Source organism: Ascidiella aspersa, chromosome 3 (assembly GCF_963924565.1).
Source record: "Ascidiella aspersa chromosome 3, kaAscAspe10.2, whole genome shotgun sequence".
NCBI classification, from domain to species: domain Eukaryota; kingdom Metazoa; phylum Chordata; class Ascidiacea; order Phlebobranchia; family Ascidiidae; genus Ascidiella; species Ascidiella aspersa.
In genome coordinates, this window is record NC_139449.1 from 29,152,692 (window position 1) to 29,178,701 (window position 26,010).

Below are 26,010 nucleotides of genomic sequence, written 5' to 3' on the forward strand. Positions count from 1 at the left end.
GACAAGTGCACCAAAATCAAGTTCTTACAATACTGCCAATAGTAGCCTAACCCAAACAGGCATAGCTACCGGAAACACCCATTCTAGTCTAGCTGAGTCCGTTATTTTTGCAGCAATCAAACCTGATAAATTCTTGTTTGATGTAAACGTAACAATTAGGCTTTTTTATTTAAATTAGCGTTCTCAACAGTAACAGTAATATGTAAGAAAATAAAGTAATATCGATCAACTACAGCCGTGGTTCAAAAAGTGCCGAGAAGTAAATGCAAAATTTTTTCGTGCTCCGCGCGAATCTAATTATTATCTTTCTAGGATGTCTTGGCTCATTTTGATATAATCGTTTTAGCCCAAAGGCGTCGTATGTCTGGACGGAAAATAAAAGTTTGGACAACTTTAACAATATAAAGGCGTCGTGTCTAATTTAAAGCTTTAACAAAATAAACAAACTGGGTGGTGTTTTTACGGTTACATTTTATGAAACAGTTTTACGTCAATGTGTGACGTTACGATATCACGTTACTTTGCGACATAGCCTCTGGAAAAAAAAAATTAAGATACGCGTTAAAAGTAATTACAAAACGAAATTTTTAAATCCGCGCCTGGTCTTTACACATTTAACTTTTAGCTAATTTGACATTCAACTTGGGTGATAAAGTAATGCAATTTGACGGCTGTAGTTTTTTCCTAAATATCGTGAAACGGTAACGGAAAACACAAATTGTATTTGTAATGCTATCAGTTTCACTTGGATTAACATGGCTTTGGCAATGACAATAAGGACTTAATTGGGTAAGTAAAGACTTTGACTGGAACTTATATAAACTGTTCCCAAGTCGTTTAGCAAATGACTTGAATCGGTAAGTCAGTTCAAAATTACTTTTCGCAACACTGTTCGTTTGTAAATTTATCTCTTTGAGGGCACTAGCAATTACCAACAGGGTAAGAGCCACTACCTAAAAGATCCATAATTGAGTAGCTTTAATACACACGTCTGCCGCATACATATAAATACCGGTATCAATAAACATTATACCGGTACAAAATAATAAAAAATAGGTTGTTAAAATGCAATACAATTGGTGGTAAAAGTTATGCAAATTGCTTTATTGCTTATAACAACACATGATTTTAATACTAAACTAAATCCATTGTTACATCATAGAGTCACAATGGCAGTTTTTGCCTGATTTTTTTTGTCAGGTTTGAGATTTTTGAGAGGCGAGTAAGACAGACGTGTTTCAGAGAGCTGTTACAAAAGTGAATATTGTCAGTTTGAAAGCGATTTTGTGGATTCTGCTTTATTTCAGTGGCACCTTGGTTCGAGAATAATGAATTCACAGGTAAAAGAGTTTCTTCTTCATAAAGAAAGGAGAGCTTGTGCTGATCATGGATACAAAGTCGACGACAAATACTTAGGAGGTGGAGCCACAGGTAGAGTATTTTTGGCAAGACCTACTAAGAAGAAGATCAAGTCCTCCGAGAAGCTGATATTGGTCAAAAAGAAAAACGAGCAGCTTAAGGTTGGTGAATGTTTATTGGGTAGATTGACTATTTATAAAGGTGGTCTGTATAAACAGGTTTAGTTTTCAAAATCAGAATAATACATATACATTTGAAAAGAAAAAGTAACATGTTTCTTGAATGGACAACTTAACAGCAAAGAGTTATAATGCCACAGTTTTTTAAAGTTATATAGACCTTTTCTATTATTGGGGCAGATTCTTAAAAATTCCATTTTTTAGCACTTTTCCTTTAATTGCCGTGGTAACGACACGTGATTTGGTGTCAACCTAATTGCTTGAAAATGTATTAAAGTCATTATGACGTAATATTCTCAGTTGGGCTGATATTTACTTGGCTTGGTCGTTAATATAAGTTTGAAATATTGAAATAGGAACTAACAAAAGCTAAATAACAGCTATCATTGCAGGCGGGTTTGTGATTCAAGGCAATATTTAACGCAAATTAACATTGACAAAATAATATAGCCTACATATAAGCGACTGATTTGAAACAACAGAAAACGTAGTGATTTGCCATGTTTTGAAAAACGTTTATATAAAGTTTAACGTTATGTGTTCAAAGGTTGCAATCAAGATCTGCTATGCAGACATCGGAGCAGAGTGTATATCGGCTTTGTGGAAATGCTTACCGGGAGAAATAGCAAACTGCAACAAGTGTTTTGGACTTCCCAACATTGTAAGTATAATCTATACCCTTTGAAATTCTACAAGTGGTAATTATACCAACTAAACAAAAAACACATTCGCTTTTAGGTTAACCTGTTGGACGTATTCCTAGCAAGCAAGAGAATATTTATGGTGTTGGAGTTTGCGGCCAGAGGAGATCTTAGGCAAACTTTCATAGAGCACATTCACCGAAATCCACCTGGAAAAAGATATTTAAACGAAGAACTTGCCGCTTATTATTTTGCTGGAGTTGCGAAAGGCGTCCAACAACTACACGCGAAAAACATAGCACACAGGTAGCGATATTTAATATTCGTAGAGTATATTTATTTGTTATTTGTGGTGTACAACAAATCTCATAACCTTCGTAATAATTTAAGAAATATATCTAAATCTAAAGCCAAAACCAAAACACTTTATTAAGACGTAATAATTAAAGAATATCAAAGCCCATACAAAAGTAGGTATCATTTTGAACGTTTCGAATAACTCTTTATTCATTTTCAACATCAATGATACCTACTTCTGTATGGGCTTTGATATTCTTATTACGTCTTACTACAACCTCTAGTCCAGTGGTCGGCAAACTGTGGGCCGCGGCCCAAATGTGGGCCGCAGAGCCATTTTTAGTGGGCCGCGAGTTACGTTTGAATAGTTTAGTGTTGACACATAGTTGTGGGCCGCGTGGTAGCCGTATACATTCATTGAACTTTGTTTTAAAAATACATGTTGTTTCAAAATTTTTATATTGCCTCAGCGTAGTTCAGACCCACGTGCCACATGTGATCCGGAGTAGCCTATACCTGTCGAACTTTGTTTTTTTGCCACATTTAAATATATGGAAACGCAAAATTTTTCGCGCTTCGCGCGTATAATATTCCTTTTTTACCATGTTTTGCATTATGGCTTGGCAGTGTTTTGGCCATCAAGGCGCCGTGTAATACTTCACATAAAAAAACAAATATCCTGAATTCGCCACTGTTTCCGTACTGGTTTTATGTAGTGGGCCTTCAAAAACTCTGAAAAGAGTACTTTAAGCCGCGACAAAAAAGTTTGCCGACCACTGCTCTAGTCTAACCATTCTGCTCCAAAGCTTTATTAAGTTTTATGTTTTTTGTTTTTTTTGCAAACATTGGTTTCTATGTTTGTTCATTACCGTTTAATTGTGCAGAGATTTGAAGCTGGAGAATGTACTGGTGACAGAAGACGAGCAAGTGAAAATATGTGACCTTGGGTTTTCCGTCGCCGCCTCAAAGCAGCTTAAAGTTCCGCATGATTTACTTGCCACTACGAATTGTGGCACCCGCGGTTATGTGGCTCCAGAGGTTTCAAAAAGACACGAAACGCCCTACAACCCATTTAAGGCTGATGTGTGGAGCATGTACGTATAATGTTGATTTTTGTACAAAATTTGGGAATTTTTCCACAACTTCTGCACAACCATAACCACAATATGAGTTGTTTGAATTTTAACAGTTTTACAAAATTTACAACACAAACATTATTACAGAATACAGATACTTAAATATTGAATGATAAAAATGCTAAATTAATTAGGATTGATATAATTTAGGATATTCACCTGCATTCATTTTTTTTTCAGGGGAGTAATTCTTTTTCTTTTGACACATGGATATTTGCCATTTGACGGAAAAACTTCAGATGAAATTTCCCAGAAGATTTCAGATTCGAAAGGTCAATCGTTGCGATTTCGTAAAGGCCTTTCACTTGGTAAGCAAGTTTACTAAAAAAATGATTATAAATATCCTAGGCATTTCACAATATTTTTGAACAGGTTGTAAAGAGTTACTAAATCGGTTGCTGGAAAGAAATTCAAAAGACCGACCGCGAGTTGACGAAATTGTGCAAGATCAGTGGTTGCAGGAACACACACTTTTAAACGTATGTTTGTATGTGAACTAGTTTAATCCACTTTGGACAAACACTAACATAGCGACTTTTCGTTCCAGGAATCACCGCCGAAAAACACCAATGACCTAACTGTTATTTCTGGCAATTCAGGTTCGTGGTTAATTTTGAACCCCATTTTAACCTCTATATTCAGCGAATTAAAAATTTCCCATCGATTTTGCAGTTTACAAGTTCCAGTCGACCTACGTCAGCCACTACCTGTGGCAACGGATGATGCTGCTGGAGGAGCGCCGGAGTTTTCTCCTTGATGCTGGAAACAGTCCGGAGGACCTTCGGGATGCCGGAATCATGATCGCGCTTCCGCGAAAAGACACGGGCGGAGTTCGCGTCACCGAAGTCTGGAGGTTGGAAGAAAACGAGCTGCGCAAAACCGGCGACATCCCGAACCCTTACAAGAGGAAGCACGATCGGAAGAGTAAAGTCCTCCAGGATCCCTGGGCTTGGTCTCCGGATGTTGAAGAGCCGACCCTCGGCATTCGCTGCGTGGAGCGAGTTCTTACAGAGTCGCCGTTGCTTGGAGAATGGCGGGAATTCCTCGAGAAAGGAAAGTCGCCGGAATTGTACTCCGAGTATCGCATGATACACTCCAACACAGTTGATCTCGCCGAAAAGTCTTGGCGCCCGATACATGGAATTACAAAGCCATGCCCGAAACGCGATAAAGCCTACGAGAGGACGGCAAAGTTTGCCGCTGTACGTCAAAACCTGCTCGGTTTCTATTATCATGAAAAGCGTTCAAGTGGCGAAGAAGTAGTTTTGTCAACGGTCGGAAGTGGCGAAGGAAAAGCCAAAAAGCAAGCAATTTCTTGCGATGCTTTTTCAACAACGTCTTGCACAAAGAATGCGAAAACGGTGATAATGATTGTCTAATTTTAAAAATTGATTTCGTTTTCCAGGTTTTTGTTTTATAACTCCTATATATATTTTTTTAGATTGTGAACAATCAGGAACATGAAGTCCACTTAAAAGAACAAATCGACATTCACGTAAACACAAAGAAGAGTGAAAAATCTGTAATAAGTCAAACTTGTCAAACGCTACACTCGCCAAAAGGTATATGCATTCGATGTTGTTTAAGAGTAATTGAATTTAAGATTACACTTTTTTATTTGTGTCTACTGTTTTAAGGTATTGAATTTAACCAAACAGTCTCAACGGTATTTGCTGTACTTCTGTAATTTTTGTATAAAGTATTAACATAATTTATATGTTTTGTCAAGGATTGTCTTTCTGTTATATGTTGACACATCTCGTCGTTTTCTGTTGAGTGGCAGATTTCAGTCAAATCATCCGACTGCAAATCACTCATTTGTTCTGTCTTGTATGTTTTGTCTTCTGTTGTCTCGTGGTTATTATCACCAAACCTCTACGATCAGCTAAGTATCCAAAATCAGCAAAAAGCGAACAGATCTAACGTTCGTTTGTTTGCAGTTGGAGACGGGAGACTAAAAAAACGGACCGGGAGCGAAAAATCACTTCATTCAACGACTTCACATGACTCAAAGGAGAAGTTCAATATTTCTGAGGGACTAAAATCAAAAGAAAAGTTGCTAGCGAAAAAACGTGGCCAACGTGAGATGCAAACCGTACCAAGCATATCAGATACAACTCCAGTTAAGCCCGACATTCGTTGCAAAGATAAAAGTGAGAACAAAGGTACAAGTTACCACATTAAGAAATCAAACGCAAGGAATGAATTGGCAAAATATACCAAAGCGGGAAAACAAAGCAGAGTTGATGTACAAGTTTGTGAGGCTGGCAAACGAGGTAAATATGTCATGTATTTCAAACATGTTTTGTTTACATTTCGTTCTCACATCAAACGAAACATCAAATTTAATCAATTTTAAATTCGTGTATTACACAAATTTAGAAAATCCTTTATGCAAATTTTCAACTGAGAAAGCAAAAGAACAGCCGATAATGAAGCCAATGGACCCGTATATATATCGAGCAGTGTTGGAACTTTTGAGCGAATCTGACTCAGATCATTCCAATGTTTCAAAGGTAAAGTGGCGATAAATATTTATATATCTTTGGTTTAATAACGCTACTTGAAACTCCACAGGATATTTAAATAATAACCGTTTTGTGTTTTTTAGTGCCGTCCAAAATCGTCACAACATGCAAGAAGAAATGATAAGGCTAGAACTGATGCACCACGAAAGGTGAATTAAGGCATATTGGCGAGATCAGTTTGTTTGTAAGTCCGTATCTCAGAACTCAAACACTCAAACAACATTAATTTAAAGAATAATATTTTTTAGCTGCTATGTTAAATATAGTAATAAATTAAAGTTTATTCTGTTAGCAGCACTTAAAACCGGTCCAATCGCAAAAGCATGAACATGCTGCCAAAGTCGAAGATCTTTTTCATGGCAAGAACTTGAAGGTCGAAAACAACGTGAAGCAGATGGATGAAAGCAGAGCAAAGTTGCTTCAGGTTCGCTTCATCTCCATTCGTTCTGTGTAATGAATTGTTGGTTTGACTTTGTTTAACTTTTTTCACAGAAGTTAAAACGGTCAGATTTACAGAAGCTTCAAAATGTTGCGAAAATCCCAAACGCTCCTAACATCGTTGGTAAGTTTTAAAACATACTTTTTGCAATCCAATGTCGAACAAAGTGTTACTAAAATAATAAGTTTCTTTAAAGAACGACCTGACCCTTTAAAGACACCGCGAGCTCACCCTAAGTTAAAAGAAGACCTTTTGAAAGCTCGAAAACGAAGCCAAACTTTGGCAGGTAAGTTTTGTTACCATTTTTTACACATTGTAGCACCATACCCGATAGTTTTAGGTTCATGATTTTCAAGGCACAACTGCTGATTAATGTCTGATCCTGTTTGTAATAACTCTATGTGAACAAAGAACATTGTTACGTCACAGATCCGACGATCCCGCATAACCCTCGCGAGGTTCACGCGTCGTTGAAGAAGCATCCTGTGCGATCCGACATTCACATCGCAACAAAAGTTAACGGTAGGTTTCGTTACCCAAATATTTGCATAAAGCCAATAGAAAACAAAAATATACTTGTGTTGGGCCATATGTTTATAGAAAATATCACTCGGATACAGGATAATTAAAATGTTCTATCACACGAGTGTGGTTCATTTTTTGAGTGAAGTTTAGAGTACATCTTTACTCATAGATAATTAGATGTAAACGTTGTTCTGTTACATATTATACATGTTTGTTTGTTTTGTTTTCTCAGACAGTTGCTTAATTATTTTAATTTTATTTATTTATCCACAGAACAACCACCTCCGGTCATTCAGCAAAACTGCTCAAGGTCTAATAATCCGACGAAGATTGTCGCGATTGCCGATGAACTAAACCTAGTGGTTCCTAACACTGAAACAAAGCAACTCAACATCAATAAATCAATGATCATAGGAGATGGGGCGAACCAACCACAAGAAAGTGGCAAACCGTTGATCCAAATACCAAAGCAAAACGTCATACAACATCCAAAGAGTGACAAAGTTTCGGAAATTTTTCCCGAACATTGCCCGATGATGGCAAGACCACCTAAAACTGACCGGAGGTCGGCACGGCCACATCCATCAATGTTCCGACACCGATTAGTCGCTTCAATGTTCAAGAATGAACACAATGTCGACAATAAATGTCCAAGGATTGTTAAACAAGGACAAAACTTAGTACGACCAAAAACCCCTACACAGCCAAACCAGAATAGAAATACGTCAGCAGCTCGACAAAGAGGTATTCTTGATAGGTCACCGCAAAAATGCAGCTCAGAGAATGAAATGCCGATGGCAAAGGACGTTATTTCCGCCACAGAAATCGATTTTAAAATTTACGAACCTCGCCCGCCAAAGCAGGACAAAAGTACCCCAGCGCGGATTAAAAGACGAAACATAATGCCACAATCTGTGCATATATGCGACAAGGAGGACAAATCTCTTACAGCTTCAAATAATAGTAGGAAACAGTCCGCCTCTAATGGCGAAGAATGTCGCGCTATTCAAATCTACCCTCGTAGCTACGACGAAAGCCGAGGGGGTCAACAACATGTTAATGGTGCAAACATGCGTACAAATGACGTCAAAGCACGTTCGGTATCAAATCCACCCGAAGCAACAGAAACCCAAACTAAAGGCGAGCAGCCGCACCCTGACAATTACAAGGGAATGACAAAGGCCTTTCAAGTCGTTTCGCGACAATTCGGCCGAATTTTGCGTCGAAGAAGCCCGTACGAAGGCGAACCGCGCGACGTCGGCATAGCAGAGCCAAGGCCAGTGCGTACGCAGGGAACGAAGCCCGACGAACTCCGACAAGCCCGTGTCACTAACTTGTGCGGAACGAAACAAACTGGGTGGGAAGAGAAGGCCAGGGTCGATGTTGTGAAAGGAAAGCCGCCGATTGACCTCAAGCACAGGAGGTCGGCAATCTTGCAGCGGCGATTTAGGTTCCTCAAAAAGTGACGTCATAGGCCTGTTTGTTTTTCTCCCCGACCCAACAATGCAGGGGCGATACGAAACCTGTATTTGTTAAACTGACCAAATCGCTTTGCGGTTGGATTGGCCATGAAAACATTGTCGTTTATCAACACGCGTATTTTCAATATTTTTCGCCGCCTTATACTTAATGTGCTGTTTGATTTCGACAAATATTGTTTCCTAATTGTTTTTCGCCGCCTTACCTATTGTGATGTGCGATTTTTGTGCAATATATTGTTTTCTTTTGAGCCTGCCATTTAGTTTTATTGTCGCATATCATTCGCAACTTTTCGCCGTTTTATACGCAGGTGTTTTTACTTTTGTGATATATTGCCTTTTTAGCCTCCTTTTGTGTCAGCTGTTTTGTTTTTCACCTCGTGCCATTTGCGATTTTATCGTAAAATAGTGTAACAATAAAATGTGACCAGTGAAAACATATTATGTTTGGTTTAGGTTTTAAACAATGGGTGTTAAACAAAAATATTCGCAGAAATTTTGTTTATTAGGATTTTTTACTAAAATGTCAATTAATAGGATTTGCCATTGGACTTAACCTGGTGGTTAAACCCGCATTTGAATTTACTAATCTTTATTCAAACACCAATAGTAGGCCTAAGTAGGAGTAAATGTCCCCCCTGCTTTTTATGTCAACATCACAATACAAATTAATTACAAACCGAGGTAAACCGTTTTATGCCGCTTTAGAAATATGAGTAATGTTCAAGAAAACTGTTCAGTTAAAATTCTATCGCTTAGTTAGTTGCTTAGTATAGGAAAGACACAAAAATGCAACATTATCGAAACACAAAAAGCAACTGGGTAACAGTGTTTATTGAGCCTTGGTGGCATTATCTACTGGCAAAGTATTCCTACCTAATTCTCCTGAACGTAGCCAATGACAACAATATTATCAGATCAAACCGATAACCGATGCTAAATGGTCACGACGAGCTCGATACTATGGTGATATCTTTCGCGATCCTATCCCAAAATAATATAGGAATTTCAGACATGATAGCGATCAAAAATTGTACCTTTAGGTAAATTTATCAGAATATAGTAAGGTTACAACTGGAAACTAAATTCTTAACGCTAATGCAAATTTTGGTCTAACAATCTAAACAAACTTTATATTTTGCAAGTTAGAGCACAGTAATGAGTAGAGATGTCCGGTAACATAGGATCCCAGCTGATACTCGATGTCAAATAGCATAGTATCGGTACTCGTCTGATACAAAACTGATACCGGTGCGTGCCGATCTGATATCACATTAACATAGAAATTTCACCTGTAGACTTACTAACCCTTAATCATTGTTAGGGAGTAGGGCGGTCAGATTATACACCCCAAAATGATGTCATTGTCATGCTTAAAAAAGCAAAGAAAGTTCATTTTTTCCAGGTTATTTATAAGTTTGATATTGCTGACAAATTATGGTTGAAAAATTGCGACAAATGAATAAAAGCTAAATCTTAACAATAAATATGTGGACTCATAACAGGAATTTTAATTTGTTCGAAATTATTGCTTTTCTCCCCTAATGTACCATACATGTAGCCTACTTAAGTTTCGACAAAAAATTACGCAAAATCGTATAATGATAGTAACGTGGATTTTCAGATTTGTCACAACAGGCAAACACAATACAATGCTTAAAGAAAACAGGAAAATGTCGCAATATAGTATTGCACGTTATTACCAACATAGGAAAAAAACTGAATGAGAAAATCATAACTCAAATGTTAGAAGAAAAAACAAGTAGGGAATTTAAATGGTTGGACATTTACAACTGTGGCGAGGATGGCACGGTGATAAATATAGTTTGCTTAATTAAAAAGCTGCAAATTACATCACAAGGTGGAAAAACTTTCAGTTAAAGGCAATTATAAGTTATTAACTAACACGTAATAAAATCCAATTTACTGTTCTCCTAGCAATAGAAACAAGACCTCAGGCAATACAAACAAAGTAAAACACGTCAACCGATAGGCCATAAAACTTATCTCCGAAGAGATAAAGCAGAATCAAGTGGAACAAAATGAGGTATTTCCACGGACGACAAAGTTAAAGTTACCTTTAAAATAAAATTATTTAGTTTAAAAACGATAAACTCTAAAACCGTACAAGACAAAATGACAACGACAAATCGGAAACACACACGAGTGCAGGTACTGAAGATTAATATAATAAAACGGGCTCAAAACAAGAAAACATCACTTGCAAGTAAAATGGTCCACCGAAATCGTAAAAAAGTGGATTTAAAAACGGAATAAAATTGCAGGTAAAACGCGCCTAAGCGTAACACTGGCTTGACAATTCCGGGGTGGTGATTCGTAGGTCGCTCATAACCGCTTCAGTAGCGATTTCCCCGAAGAGGAAAGTCCCCACAGTGACGTAAAACAGACCAATTCCCATCAATAAGTAGGCCTTCCACTTCGATAGTTCTTCTATTTCGAACGCTATGAAGGTCAGACATATACCTAAAAAACGATTTATTTTCTCATTTCAGGAATATAGTGCAACCGAAAGTTTACAACGTTCCATTTTATCACCATGCAATAGCAATCTGTCTAAATTACTCTATGTTGTTAGTTAGGGGAAACTTCTCTAAAGGAATTTTAATTGTTGTGCTTTTCAACGAGGAAATTGGTTGAACCATATAACACATCTGTAATAACCACAGTAATACCTCGACCGATTTTAGACAGACATTTTATAATCAAGCCAGTTCAACTTTTCACATAAAAATCAAGAATTTCATATCAAAACGATATGCAAGTGTACCATAACAACAAACGTTACTGGTGGCTTTCCAGTGTTATACCCTGGGAGCCTAGGGGGAAAATCCTATGCGACAACACAAGATTATTTTCGTACTGTATGTTTTTCCCTAATTTATTTCGCTTAATTAAACGCGGTATAGTTGTTTTTCGATTGGTAAACTCCTGATTCCGTGTTTTGTGCAAAAGTTTTGGGCTTTTCTTGTAGTACACAGTATTTTGTGTTTTCAAAGGTAGCTGACATGGTGAATTTGATGCCTTTCGTCGCACTGCACTTTAATTTCTTTCGTCTGTTCTCGTAGCGATTAAAACCACCGCAAACTTGCAAATAAAATACCTGTCTATCTATCTATCTATCTACTCAGGTTGGTTTGGCGTTCCTGACCGCTAAGAAATTATAAATACGGACCCAACCTACCAGGAAAGACCAGAATAAAACAGCCGGCGAATCCACCGACCACTGCAATCGCTTCACCGATGTTGGGAATGAAAAGAGCGAGGGCCAGCGAAGCGAAAAACCAGGTGCAGGTTATGGTGTAGCGTCGCAATCTTTCAACGCGTTGCATAGGTTGCGTGGAAAAGAAATTGACTTTGACGAACAGCGTGGTAAGTGCAGCTCTGGATAAAAACGATATTAAATAAACGGTAAAAATCTGTGTGTTCGTGGTTAGCTCCGAGTAAGATTTCTATAAATAATTATATTTAAATAGTACCTTAAGATTTTCGATACAGCTATAGCAGGGGTCGGCAACCTTTTTCTAGTCGCGGGCCAAAACCAAACTCAGAAAGGTCTCTGCGTGCCGCACAAAATGCCAACAAAGAATTGTATTATTGAAATGATAGAACAACTGTAAATCAGGTGGGCCTCGGGTCTTTTTTTGCACTTAAAAACGTGTTTAATTATATTTAAGGAGGTACTAAATTGGTGGCGCAAAGTGCATAAAAAAGCGTTTGTTTGATTTGAAATTCGACTTCACACGTCACCATCCATGCAACTAATAAAAAGTGTAATAAAACTACTTTGAGGGAACGGCATAACATTTAAAGTTAATCTAGCTTAGTGGTTGTTAACGTTTTTAAGCGAGGTCACACTTCTTGAGCGAAGCGAGCGCGATTTTTTTTTGGTATACCGGCATTTCTTTTAAAATTCATGCAAGTTTTCGGTACATTGCCAAAAATGAAAAAAATAAATATTAAAACATATTTGTGAATATGTTTTCCGTTTGTCCGCGTCACACTTAGCAGCTTTCCACGGCGCAACGGTAAAGAAGCGTAAAATCTAGTTCAAAAGACAGCAAAACGGAAACACACTGGACGTAGGAAGATCATTCGCCCGAAGCGCAAAAATTTTTTGAATTTAAGTAGTTAAAACGTATGTGAAATTGATTTGTGTCCAATTTGTCAAAGAGGCGGCGGGCCGTAGGTTGCCGACCCCTGAGCTATAGTGTATCAAAATTAACCTATATATAGCACAGATTATTATTTTTTACAAAAGGAAGGTTTTTTTCTGCTTAAGGTCCTTAAGTATAATAAATGTATTATATGATAGCACTTAAAACCAAACAATTTTAAAATTGCAAGCCAACTGAAACACACTTGCTGTCAACGCCTTATTATTTTTATTTCTGGGACTAGACGCATCTAATTTTGTTATTGACTCATTTTGATTTCACATCACGAGTGTGATAATATGAATTGCATTGCTATCACTATTGCATCAGTGCTTAATCTGCAAAATACTGTCTGGTAAGCTGCAAGTCAGTGAAATCTTATAGCAATGTGATCCTTTTGTTATGTGTTTAGCTCAATTATGTTTTCCTGAAATAAATGCAAGTGGATATACTAAATGGCGTGAATCACCGTAAATACCTGAGGTTATAAAGATGCAATAAATACCAACGCCATTACGACATTAAATACAAGAAGAATACAATAAGACAGGGAGCTTACAACAGCTGTATTTAAGGTGTATTTACGTTTACCATAGTTTTTTATTTATATCATGAAGCTAGTATCCAATCCTCTGTGTAAAACACCATACCTTCCACAAAACTGGAGAATAGGATAGGAGGTGAGCATTGCAATTACAATTGAAATCCTGGCCGCTATCACCCACATGTCTTTGGCGTTGTAGGATTGAAGAATGTCACTTTTGACATCGTCACCAAACGTCAGGTATCCACACACACCTTAAAACAATAGTTAAAAAATAAAATTTAAAAGTAAATGTTATGGCAAAAAGCAAGCAATGACCCTCAAAAAACATTAATCTTTCATTATTTTGTTATCTACAAGAGCATTTATTATGCTAATGGTAAATGTCAAACATCAGGAAATTCCTTTTAGAGAGCAACTGTTTTTATACAAGCTAACAAAGCTTTGAGAAATACCTGTTATAGTATATGAAAATGAACAAAGAAACAACGATGCTGCAATGACAACAACCCAGTTTGTGGCTGTTTTCTTTTTCAGAGATGCATAAACTGGAACACTGCTCACATGACACTAAAATACACAAATCTGTCTGTGTCACGGACTCACGGTATAAATTAGTTTAAGAGAGTGTGCTAAGTTAAGGTAAATTAATATGAAAGCTAGATTTACAAAAACATAATTATATATTACTTTTTATTATATATTGACATTTACCTGATACGCGAAAAATATTGCTGGAACAGCCGCCAAAAACTCAGACAAACTTTGTGGCGAGTGCCGGATGGTCCCTGGAATATAGGTGCTGGTTGCAAACTTGACAACAACTGTTACCATTACAACAATTGTGGCAATCACACCGACCACACTGGAAAAGTAAACAAAAACAGGTCACATTGGCGAATAAACTTCGGCAATAAAAGTTTTATAACTGAAGTAACAGGATCAATAAAAATACTAAATAATATATATATGTTAATTTTTTTGACAAAATGTATGTTGATTTTAACATGATCATATGTTGAAATATTGAAACCTTTTTACATATCTTAAATTATCTTAAAGTAAGTAAGTACAATAATTAACACAAAAAATAACAAATAAGAAATACACAAATTGCTTAATTAGCTGTCTGAAAAATATCAACAGACATTTTAAGGTGGTTCCAATTGACTTTTATCTCAGTCCTAATAAAGTTATACCAGTTAATCCAAGAAATCCTGTACAATTTGGACAAAACCTGTATTTGTGTTTTTTTTTAATCTGTACCTTGCATGGCGAAGAAAGCTTATATTCTTTGGTATGCACAATGGCAAAATGACAGCGGTTGAAAATATGCTCATTGTAAACTTTCTGTTGAAGTACCAATGGTGACAAAAATCTACGCCGTTAATAGCTTCCATCACTAAATATAACAAAAGCGGTTATAAAGCCACTTCTTAATTTAGAGTAAAAAACATGTATTCATATAGTATTAAAAAAAATAAAAGAGTAATACACCAAGATAATACCAATACTATAGTAATAATGGTCCTGTGAAGTCAAATTCCAGCTTAAAACTGTCCAAAATGTGTTTCAGTGAAAACTACCACATATGTTTGTGAAAAATGAAGTAAAACAGGTAGCATATAACATAGTTAAAAAGAAACTAAGGCATATTTACAACCAGAAAGCTTATGCAGTAATTCTTGCAGGAGTTTAAAAAACCTAGTAGGCCCATTTTGTCATCTCTATTTTGTTTTATTTCATCCACAATCATCTATTTTGCTTTATATTGAGAAATGTTACATAGTCATTAATGAAGATAATGATAGATTAAACCCAGTATAATACAACTTGCTTTAAACAATAAATATTCACTTTAAAATGTTTAAAGAAAATTGTAACTATAGTACAAACTATCTGTGTTGTATATATAAAACATTGTGGCACACACCTTTATCAAACTGATCCCCGACAATGATAATCATTGCAATACTGGTGCCGAACATGTAAAGGATAATGCAAGTTTCTGTTACAACTCCAACAAATCCTCCGCAAATCACTTCAATCACCTCCTGGTAAGTGTGGCGCTTGTAGTGGTGTGTGCAATAACCGAGTATCATCAAACTCCCAACAATCATAACCAGGAAACACTTGAAAACAGAAATAAAATGATTAGTTTGTGGTAAAGTAAAGATACAAAAATGCAGATAACACAGAAACGCTTTGTCTACTGATAAAAATGTTTCTTTTATTTTAAACAGTGGATCTTTTACACAAGGAGTCGGAAATCTTTTGGGCTGAGGGAGCCATAAAACCCAAATATTTTTGTTTGTATTTTCATGAGAGTCGTAATATATTTTTCAACAATTGTTTAGGTTGGCAAAAATAGTAATTTGAAATGGACTGTACAAAAAGCCAACATAATGAGAGCCATAGGTTCCTGACTTACACACTAACATCTAACAAAACAGCACCTCAATTTTATACATTTGTATTGCTATTAAATTTTACAAACAGCGTGGGTTGACAAAAAAGACACCAAGAAAATACATTTTTTTACATTTACAGAACCTTCGCACAATTCAGATTTAATATAAGTGGGTAAAATTAGACAGAAGATGCATTATACATCCATGTGATTGGATTGCTTTAGCAATTAGTAACATATAGTCAACTTCTAATCAAAATGTTTGCTCTATGTTGAAAGTAAAATATTATTACCATGAAATGCCACACTTTTCTTTACAATAATAATTTAAAACGAAATTAAAATGCAAAAAAATGCCTTTAAGCCGGCTTTGCTTAAGTAAACAATCTTTGTGTGCTTATAGTGCTATTACATGAACATTCAGTTTCGCTCAAAGGTCTCCAATAAGTTACATAAGTCTAGTTGTTAAGTTTCAATAATGATTGCTATATATGTGGAAATACATTTAATTCGATGAAAAGTTACATATTAATCAGGAGAAAAACCTTGTTTGTGAACTTAATTCAACAGTCTCAGACATAGTTTTGCAGTAATAATACTGTTCATGCTAAACTAGTGCTATAAGATCATTCGGTTTGGAAGCCAAGTGCTTAATCCATACTTGAAATCCACATAACATCTCCTATTTTATAGGCTGTTAATTTTCATAATAAAATAAATACATTTTTTTCATTTTATTGTATATAAATCTTTTGACAGCTTGTATACAATTAAGTATAATTGGTATGAGAATCGACTGCATGTCTATATTAATTATTGGCGCTCTTTCACTATTGTATGTGAAAAGTTATGCAAAAAAAAAAATAATAATAATACCGCTTACCACAACGCATATTGTTTGGGTTAGGGTGCGGGTTAGCGTTTGGGTGAGGGTGGGTCAAGTAATACTATGTTTATTATTAATAATAACTTGACCCACCCTCAACCAAACGCGAACCCGCACCCTAACCCAAACAATATGTGTTGTGGTATGCGGCATTTGAAGAAATTTTTTTTTTTATTAATTTTTACTACAATAGTGAAAGAGCGCCTAATTATTTTACTGCACTTTTTTTTCAATTATAGCTATTTTAAATTTAAACGGGTCCCGCTTCTATTTCAACTAACCATAGGGATCCGTAAACCAAAAAGTCCGAGAACCACTTGATTAGAACGTCAAGTATTGAACATCCCAACTTATAGAACTATAGAACTTACCATTTGTAACATAATTCCGGGTAAAAGTCCACCTGCGTTCTTGAAAGCCTCTGGAATGTTCAATAAACCAGCTCCCATGGCGGCGTTGACCACAATAAAAATTGCACTGAATGTTCCAGTCCTTGCTTCAGGTGCCGCTGCTTGGCTGTCTTTCGCAGTAATTTCGACATCAGCGTCCAATTCGTATTCGTACCGGCTAATTTCAGGTTCGGTGCCGTTCGAAACGATAAGCTTAGTTTTTTCATTAATGCTTGCCATCGCAACTAATAACAACAACTACCGAAAAGTTCACCAGTAATCTGTTCTGCACACAATTCGTCAAAGTAGTCTAAATAAGTCAGCAGAATGAGCCACTGAGCAGAGAACAACAGACGTCGAATTCCGTTTTACACATTGGATCTTTTTTTTTTAAATGGAAGCCATTTTTAATTTCAAAGTTGCATTTTGTTTTGTGATCCAAATTGTATGCAATAAATTATGCTAATTAACAAAATTATATTTTGGGTTAGGCATTGACAGATTTTGAGTGCGTTTTTAAAGAGACCAACCGACGTCAAACCATGTCGAGGCACAGACCTGCACAGACCAAGTTCACCTAGTCATTGCCAGAAAAAACTTTTTCAAAATCGGGCCGAATATAGCAAAAAGGCTTACTGTTTTTTTAACCCTAAAATAATGTTAAGGGCTTTTGGCTACTATAAGAACAATCTGCTAAGAGCAACTTTGGTATCTTCTACCTATAGATTGGAATATTTGATTATTGCGCGAGGGGGGCGTTTAATAAGGTTAAGTTTGTTGGCTGTAAAAAGCTACTTCAACTTTGCGATGCGTCCGATAGTGCAACAGGCCAATTTTCCAATCAGGTCTTCGAGCATGCTAAGTTTTTTAGATTGTAGTATCTCAGGAAGTTATAGGCCTACTGCTCCTGACTTTTTTTGCACAAACCGAAAACATTTACACTAAGCTCCGTTCAAAGTTGAGTGTTCGTTCGATCCAGGTGATGTTGGCAAAGAGCGCTTGCAATCCAACGCTATTTTGGCCATTACCACACCGAACTGATCTGCTTACCGAAATCTGGGTTTACTTCTTGGTATAGGCTATGTTTTTAAAAAAACTCTCTTTAATGTTTTTATCCCGTTTCTGTAACCAAAGCGTCGTAAGCACGTTGTTCTCTTCGTTACATCGTGTCCTTAAACAGAGGTCGGCAACCTTCGGTCCGCAGGCCGGATCCGGCCCTCCAGTGAAAATCATCCTGCCCGCAAACTCTATCACAAACTGTACACAAGGCCAGTTTGCTCAATATATTTAACTGTTTGAACTATACGAAATTGCACAAAATTTTTCCCCGCGCGTATCAAATTTATCCTTGAATTACATTGGCGTTTTGATGTAGTCTTCTCAGACCAAAGGTGACGTGCGCATGAAAAATATAAGTAGGAAATTTTTCGTAGCATGAAACCCTCTAAAATCATTTTTTTCCAAATTAATTCGCTGATGTATTATTTAATGATAAACATTAACAAAAAGAGCATAAGAAATTCGTATTTTATTCCATGAGTGGAAAATGCGTCACGTCTCCTTGTAATTTTAAAGGTATGCCAATTTAAACATTTTTTTTTCGCGCTACGCCCGTTGCTTCCTTGTTGTAGTGTAACTAGACTCATTTTAACTGCATCACACATTTGGGTTTGTCCCTGATTAAGAGTTATTAATTATTATATAAGTGCTTAAGGCCACACGTTTTTATAAAATATTGTTAGCGGAAATTTAATGCCCGCCGAGAACTTGCTGAAGTCTGTTCCGCGACTTGGTAAAGGTTGTCGACCTCTGACTTAAAAATTATATTGCTCTCTGAAAAATTTTTAGATGCGAGCCTTATAATGTTGAGTTTCCTAAAACGATTGCGATAAGACGTCGGGCATTTTTAGTGATTCGCGCCAAAAAATCATTACACACCTAGCTAGTAATTATTGCACTAAGAAAGCGCAATAGCGGACGCGGGTTGAAGGGGTTATGGCGGGGAGTCGGTGGAGATGCAAGCCTGCAACCCATATTGGTTGCTAAATCATATTTGTCATCCGAATGAGACATCAAAAGTAGTAAAACTCAAGGCTTCTTTTCAGTTGTGTTACAGACCCCTTTCTCTTTGAAAACGCATAACATATAGATCTGTCTTAATGAATAGAAACACGATAAATTACTGTGTTTTTTTAGCAAAGCTATTTTATTAAAAAAATTCGAAGTATTTGGGTCGCGAGACCTCGGTAATAGCAATTTGGGGTCGCGCCAAAAAGTATTTGCGGATCCCTTACTTAGTGCACTTGAGTCAAGTCATTGACTTAAGTCAATACAACACTGGATGATGTATAGGCCACACATAAAACAGAAAGCCGGTCCGAAAGTTCCGTGTTTGGCTTGCCGAAAAAAATATAACCTTTTTCCAAAAATAAACAATGCGCCTTTAGAATAGCCTATGTGACAAGGTTAAGCAAAACAACTGTGATAGTTGCATTTTAAATGACAGAAATGATATGCTTTGTGCTGCTACTAAAACTCAACATTTATTACGACCCATTTGTAAGTTAGGAGATGGTCTTTCAACTGGAAATAATATACGATGCTAGTAAGAGCGATAATGATCTATTATATTCAATGGTCGTGATGTTGGTAACGATGTAGCCTAGTCCATTGTTAAAGGAACGTGTGTTCCCGGTAACTTCCTTCAAAATAGAAGGAGGCCGAACTACAGGCAACAAAGTGACACGAACAGCGCTTTGCGGGCAACGCTTCCGCGTTAGGTAGACCGAAACACAAGCAGGACCAGGTATAAAGTCTTTTTCCAACCATGAAGTTATTTTGCAAGAAAACCGCGAAGCCTGCAGCACATGAAAGTCATACTAGGTCGATTTTCATAGTGTTGTTATTACGATTTTAAATTTACACAGTTTTCATCGAAGAAAAACCAAATGGTTAAAGGAGGCAGATAACGGTGCGATCGCAATTGCACTGCAACAGTTACATTCAACGACCTTATTAGGATAGAACCGCTTCGGTGCAATAAGTGTAATTTAAGCTAAAAAAACTAATTTCGAAAGATTCCTTGACATCACAGAATAAATTAAGATCGGAAACGTGTAGTTATATCTTTAAAAAACTGTCACAACTGTTGAAGCTGTACCAATGAATCTTTGCAAATTCCTTCTGTTAATTTTTGCTTTAAATTATGAAAGATTTTCGGCAACTGCAGGTAAGTTGTGCACAGCAAAATCGTCGCACAGTATAAAATCTAAATCAGTATGGGTTGACTTTTCTTAGACACATGCGGAGGAGGATTTTGCGAGTACTTTATGAACTGCTCTTTGAGTGCCAGTAATCTCTCCGTCAACCGAACCAACATAATGGCGTTTCTTGCCAAATTCCGTCAACAGCGCAACTGTCAGCGCAATTTCTGTCTCACACCAAGTAAGTGTTTATAAAATATGTTTCAAACTCATTGGCCGACAGTTTCCGTATTCTGAAAAATTGGCCAATTGATTAGGCCGAAGTGAGATTGATTAGGCCGAAGTGAGATGCTATAGACGGCCATATTACGTTGTTAAATTACAATGACGACGATCTTGCACGTCAGAGGATGTCACTGGCGCAGGTTTTTCGACAACTATCAACGGTCAAATAATTGTTGGCGAAAACGGACTGAATGCAATCCTGAAGATCGGCAAAAAATATCTTATAAACTAATTTGGTATAAGTGGTCTTGCGACACTGTACTTAATTGAAACCTAAGGCCTAAAACATTTTATGCTTTGGAGAGTTATCATTCAGCTATATATTTTTTTGGTAAATTTCCTGTTTTTGTCAGTCGTGTCCAACAAATGTTAATTATTCAAATAAAGTCAAAGTGCAAAACATTTTACCAAGAAAGAAAATTTTAGCTGTTTCTACGTCGTTTTACTCGAGTTACTTTGCTTTGTTGTAAACATAAACGTTAGACAACTGCATGTATGGTTTATGGCCACTAATACATGAGTTATTTTTTGTTTTCTAACCTGCACTTTAGAATTTATTTATTTTTTTGACAATGTAAGAGCCTGAAGATGAAATCAATAAAGTGTGCGTCAACGACTGCATTTCATTTTTATCAGACCCAGGACTTCAGTTGAACTTACAGTTACTCGGTAAGTTCTGTTTTTCCGTAAAGCTATACCTTATCTTATTAGTATAACCAACAGGGGCTTTTATGTAAAAATCATCCATTTCGGGTCCTTGTCAATAGGGCTACAGAAGGCTGCAACTTGTCGCGGTCTCTTATAATTATGCAGGTGGGCTTTCGTGGTGCTCGTTTGTTTTGGCCAGGGTTAGTCATTACAGTTGGACTTATTATACAGTGCTGGATGCATCGTATAAGTGATATATTTTCGGCATATGTATATCATCTTCTAGAAAATTAAAATAGGTATACAGTTTAATAAGTTTGCAATTAAGATACAGGAATCTTGCACGCATATATAAGTCAGTTGAGCTAATATATTTTGGCGAACTAATCGCTTCCTGTTGCAAATTACTAACGACCAATCGCTAATGTTAAAACAATCAAAGCCTAAAGACGTTGATTTAATTAATATTATTTATTATAATAGCAATGAAATGTGTCATTCTTTACCTGGAAACTACAAGCAAAACTACGATTTATCTCTAGGCGAGGGTGTTCCGTAAGTGCTCAAGAGAAATGTCCTGTCGCCATTCTAATGTGATTTGAATGCAAATTTCTATCCAAAAAGTCACCATTGCGATATACCAATGGATTTACTACTAAATCGGCTGAATTTAAGCTCACCTTACTTAGCGGTTACCTTGGTGTTTGACCTTTTCTGATATTGCCTACATTTGCAACATCATAAGGCAAAGACGTGTTGTGAATGATCAACAGAATTAGAGTCAATATCAAGTACACATAGAATTGGTATAACTATGGAAATCTTACAAAACAAAAAGAAATGCGAGCGCTGTTAAACACAAGCGACAGAATAATACAACGATGAACAAATTAATGTAATGAACGTGCAGTATACATATATTTAGGGCAAAATTGTGTACAGAATTTCACTGCAAGCCGTGTGACGAAATATAGGCAAACCCTAGAATAATTGTTAATTTCTTAGCGATTTCCGTGTTAAATTATAGTTAATTGTTGTTTTTAAACATTGATTCTCCTCGTTTATGGGGGCGAACGTAACACGGAAATATTCAGGCAAAATTTCCCTCTGTTTTCTTCCGCTTATACTTCGCCTGTCTTCCCCTTAACGCAGTTTGATAGTACAACGCTAGTTGGACAGACATTCATTGGTGTATTGATATATTAGGGATGGTAAGTGGGCAATTGGTGGCATCCTGCTTTTAAAACCCGCTGTAACAACAGTTTGATAGGACGTCAACATTCTCTCAGCGCTGTCGCTTTCGTTCCTTTTTAAAAATTAAATTTAAAACCTGAAACGCTTTTCGCCGTGATAAGTTAACGTAATGTCATTATCATTTAGCTCCAGCTTGGTCAAGTGGGTTGATTTGTCCCATGTGCTCATGTCAAACTTCAAACTGACCCTCCTCCTAAACGCGTGTCAACCTAAATTGAAACATTGCCAACCCGCTCTCCTTTCGCGGTTCTTTGTGAAAGTCGCTACAGCAACACAGCGGTTCGCACCTCTTCCCAAACCAGCTCGTCGCTTTCCCCTGGACCCGGATACAGCACGACGCTGTGCGGATTCTTCCTGGCCTTGTACTTGACGAAGGAACTGGCGCCGACGCCTCTATCGAGGCTGACAATGACGCAGCGATCGCCTAGGCCAGAAAACGACCAGTCTTCCAGAACCGCTATCACGTGCTTGCACTTGTTGGACTTAACGAAGTTCTTGGACAAAACTACGATCGTTTTTCGGCTCGACTGCATCCGCAAAAGCAGCTGCTTAATCGGTGTCGTACCACAGTAGTCGTTTTGACCGATTACTCCAATTTGCAACGACGGAGTGCCGTTTTGCAGCTTTTGAACGAGCTGGTCGACTACCCAGGTCTCAACCGACTTGTTGGTTACGTCGTAAACGACAAATCCGTGATACGAGTACGTTGTTGCATTTACATCGTCGGCATTCGATTCATTTTCGTGCCATTTTCGTATTTTTCTGTGCACTATCTTTGTAAGAAGTGTTTTAAACCGCTTGCTGGTGCCTGTCAAGCCGGCAATAAGCAAAGCTAAATTGACAGAACAAAATAACGACAAGTCAAGCAATGCCATGTTCATTTGACAAAAGTAATTCAAACTGTAGCTAAAAACGGTTTCGAGTTTATTTTCTGTTGTGTAGCACACAAGGCAGCCGTCGAAATAGTTGTGCATCTGGATCGGACAGTGAGGCAAAAAACCAACGACAGAAGTGTGGTCGATCATGGTTGAACGCACCAGCCAACCAAAGTTATCACTCATGGAGCAGTGACAAGTCATTGTGTTGCCGCGAACGTCCAGAAACGACAGCTGGGTCAATAGCCGCTTTGTATATACGAGGGGCGACAAGTCAGTCAGCTCGCTGAACGAAAGATCAAGTTCGCGCAGCTTGGGTAAATTGAAAGAGCCGGGGGCTATCGAGTGTACAATGTTGTGCTTAATCGAAAGCGATTTCAGATTGCGACAGCACCACACAATAGAAGTGTTGATGGTTTCGATTAGGTTCGAGTCGACAACCAAGTGCGTTAAATTCTGCAACTCTCGGAGCGCTGCGTATGGGAATAATTCCAGCTCGTTATGACTTACATCCAGTTCAGCGACTGATGGCGTGCCTTTTAAAAAATTGCAGGTCAGTCCTTTTTTTAAACGGGCGTATTGGATCGTCAGCTTGGTTACTGCCGGAAACATGGCGTAGCTGAAATCGTTTTGAATCACGTCGAAGTAGGGAAACGTGATGCCGGAAAGATCAAGCACGTCCACGCTTTCGAAAGAAACATTGTGCAGCAAATACATTCCTAACAGGTAGTAGAGGCCATTGCGGGTCCCACCAATTGTCAAATTGACTTGTTTCCTAACTGCAGTTAAAAAATCCAATCTAAAGTTGGGGTCAAAGAAGGACCCGAATAATGAAATTCTTACTCTTGATAAACCGCTGAACGCCAGCGGGGATATGATTCGAATCGGATTATAACTCAAGTCAACCATCTGTAGATTAATCAGCGGCGAAAATGCATTATTTTCAATGTAGCTGATCGTGTTGTAGCTCAGGTCAAGGGAGCTAAAAGCAGGGTTATTTCCAAAAGAACCGCTATTCACAATCGATATAAAGTTGCTTCTCAAACTTAATGTCCTATAGTAGTACCCTGAGCTTATATTTAGCTTTCGTATAGTTTCGTTTCGCTTTTCGCCATGATGTATCAACGAAATGTCATTGGCGTTCAGGTCCAGTATGTTTAGATTGGTTAATTCGTCCACTGCACTCATGTCAAACTTCGAAAAGCCACACCTTCCCAGATAAAGATGTTTGAAATGGCGCAGTGCGCCAAGAACAGCGAAACTATGAGCATTGACGTTATTGTAGCGTAAGCCATAAATACCGTAGTTTTCCGAATGATTCACTCCATACGACAATCCGAGTACCAACGTGATAAGTGCCGGAAAATTGCTGTATGCCGCTCCTAGGGTAAGGTTGACTTGTTCAGGTGGCGTCGGGTATAAGTTTTGGCATCGATTACTTGTGGCAAGGTCGAGCAGTGCTAAATACTTCAGGGGCGGTATGAAGGTCGGATTGGACGTCTGAAACTTAAAGCAATTAAAATCGAGGTGAAGCGCCCGAAGCTTTGTGTTGTTAAGAAGAAAGCCCTTTGGTACTGCGGTGAGCATGTTACCGGCTAAATTGAGTTCTGTCAAATCTCGCAAACCACCCAAGGCACCCTCGTGAATAACCATCGGTGTAAAGTCGTGCCTGGTCGTCCAGGATAAATCCAAATAGGTGAGTTTCTTGGCTAGGTTGAAGTCGTCTCTGCCCAACACGTGTATGGGATTTCCACCGAGTAAAATGAACTCCATGCTTTCAGCGATCAGAGATTGCGGGACCGAGCGCGGCCAACTGTTGTAGCTGCCGTCGAAGTAACGGAGTTTGTTCTTTTCAAACGGTTTGCCGTGGACGGTGAAATTCCGCGGGCACTGGGAGACCGGAGTGCTCTGAATGCAGTTCGCCTTCATGAGCACAATGTCGAGACTGGTAAGAGCTGAAAGCTGCCGCTCACCAATCGGTCCGACCAAGGTGTTGTCGAGTAGCAGCACTCGTAGCGAGGCTGGCAAGTTATCGGGCAGCTTCGACATTGCGTTGTTGCCTAGGTCAAGGAACTTTAGTCGCGATGTGTGCGAAAATGCGAGCGGATGAAATCGCAGGAAGCCGCTGCACGCGACCACTTGCTTTTTAGTCTCGCAGTTGAAGCCAAGATCGAGGGCTGCCAGAGATGGGTATTGCGCTAGGTCGTCGGCGCCCACGTACCGAATTAGATTGTTGTTCAGCAGAAGTATTTCAACGCTGGAATCGAGAACATTCGGTATCGTCTGGATGCCTCGTTTATAACAGCTGATGGCCGGAATTGACTTGTTTGTCCAGGCCGGGTAGCGCAGCCTTTCGAACGCCAACTTTGCCACATTGTTTGAAAAATTGTGAATCGTACTATTGACGATGTTTCTACATTGATATTTAATGAATCGCATTGCCTTCTGATCGCCGCCTCTCACAAAAGGCGGTACACCACAGCAGAGTGCAAACATAGCAAATAAAATAGGTTTCATTTTTATCTTATTTACAACGGTTAACTCTGCAATATTTTCAACAAGAAACAGAAGTATTTTTAAGTCAATTCTGGTTTACAAATATTGTGGAGACACTAATAAAATGTCTTGCATTTAAATGTCTGAATAGCCTGATACTAATATTAAAAAAAATAATTGAACACTGATAAAAAAATAAACTTACATCAATTTCACCAGAAGTGGAACACCTATAACTAACCTTTCTCACTATACGCTATTTG

The 26,010-nt window shown here is 37.9% G+C and overlaps 2 protein-coding genes across 2 annotated transcripts; both read right to left on the reverse strand.

Annotated features, from left to right (window-relative positions):
* Positions 1 to 10,127: 10,127 nt before the first annotated feature.
* On the reverse strand, positions 10,128 to 17,272 carry LOC146161434 (sodium-coupled neutral amino acid transporter 7-like). The gene is made up of 8 exons (XM_083384653.1): positions 16,969 to 17,272; positions 15,235 to 15,433; positions 14,568 to 14,703; positions 14,016 to 14,166; positions 13,757 to 13,871; positions 13,408 to 13,555; positions 11,785 to 11,984; positions 10,128 to 11,066 (listed from the first exon to the last, which is right to left on the reverse strand). Exons 1-8 carry the CDS (start codon positions 17,224 to 17,226, stop codon positions 10,879 to 10,881), a joined length of 1,395 nt encoding a protein of 464 aa, XP_083240779.1. The 5' UTR covers positions 17,227 to 17,272; the 3' UTR covers positions 10,128 to 10,878.
* Positions 17,273 to 22,639: 5,367 nt separating this feature from the next.
* LOC146161435 (toll-like receptor 7) lies at positions 22,640 to 25,747 on the reverse strand. The gene has a single exon (XM_083385155.1). It carries the CDS (start codon positions 25,745 to 25,747, stop codon positions 22,640 to 22,642), a length of 3,108 nt encoding a protein of 1,035 aa, XP_083241281.1.
* Positions 25,748 to 26,010: the final 263 nt, after the last annotated feature.

Excerpts from the sequence above, each read along its gene's own strand:
- LOC146161434 (XM_083384653.1), bottom strand. The coding sequence starts at position 17,226 with ATGGCAAGCATTAATGAAAAAACTAAGCTTATCGTTTCGAACGGCACC. Across the intron at positions 14,167-14,567 it reads AGCTTTCTTCGCCATGCAAG|TGTGGTCGGTGTGATTGCCA; the intron begins GTACAGATTAAA and ends TTACTTTTCCAG. Across the intron at positions 13,556-13,756 it reads ATTTTCATATACTATAACAG|GTGTGTGTGGATACCTGACG; the intron begins GTATTTCTCAAA and ends TATTGTTTTAAG.
- LOC146161435 (XM_083385155.1), bottom strand. The coding sequence starts at position 25,747 with ATGTTTGCACTCTGCTGTGGTGTACCGCCTTTTGTGAGAGGCGGCGAT.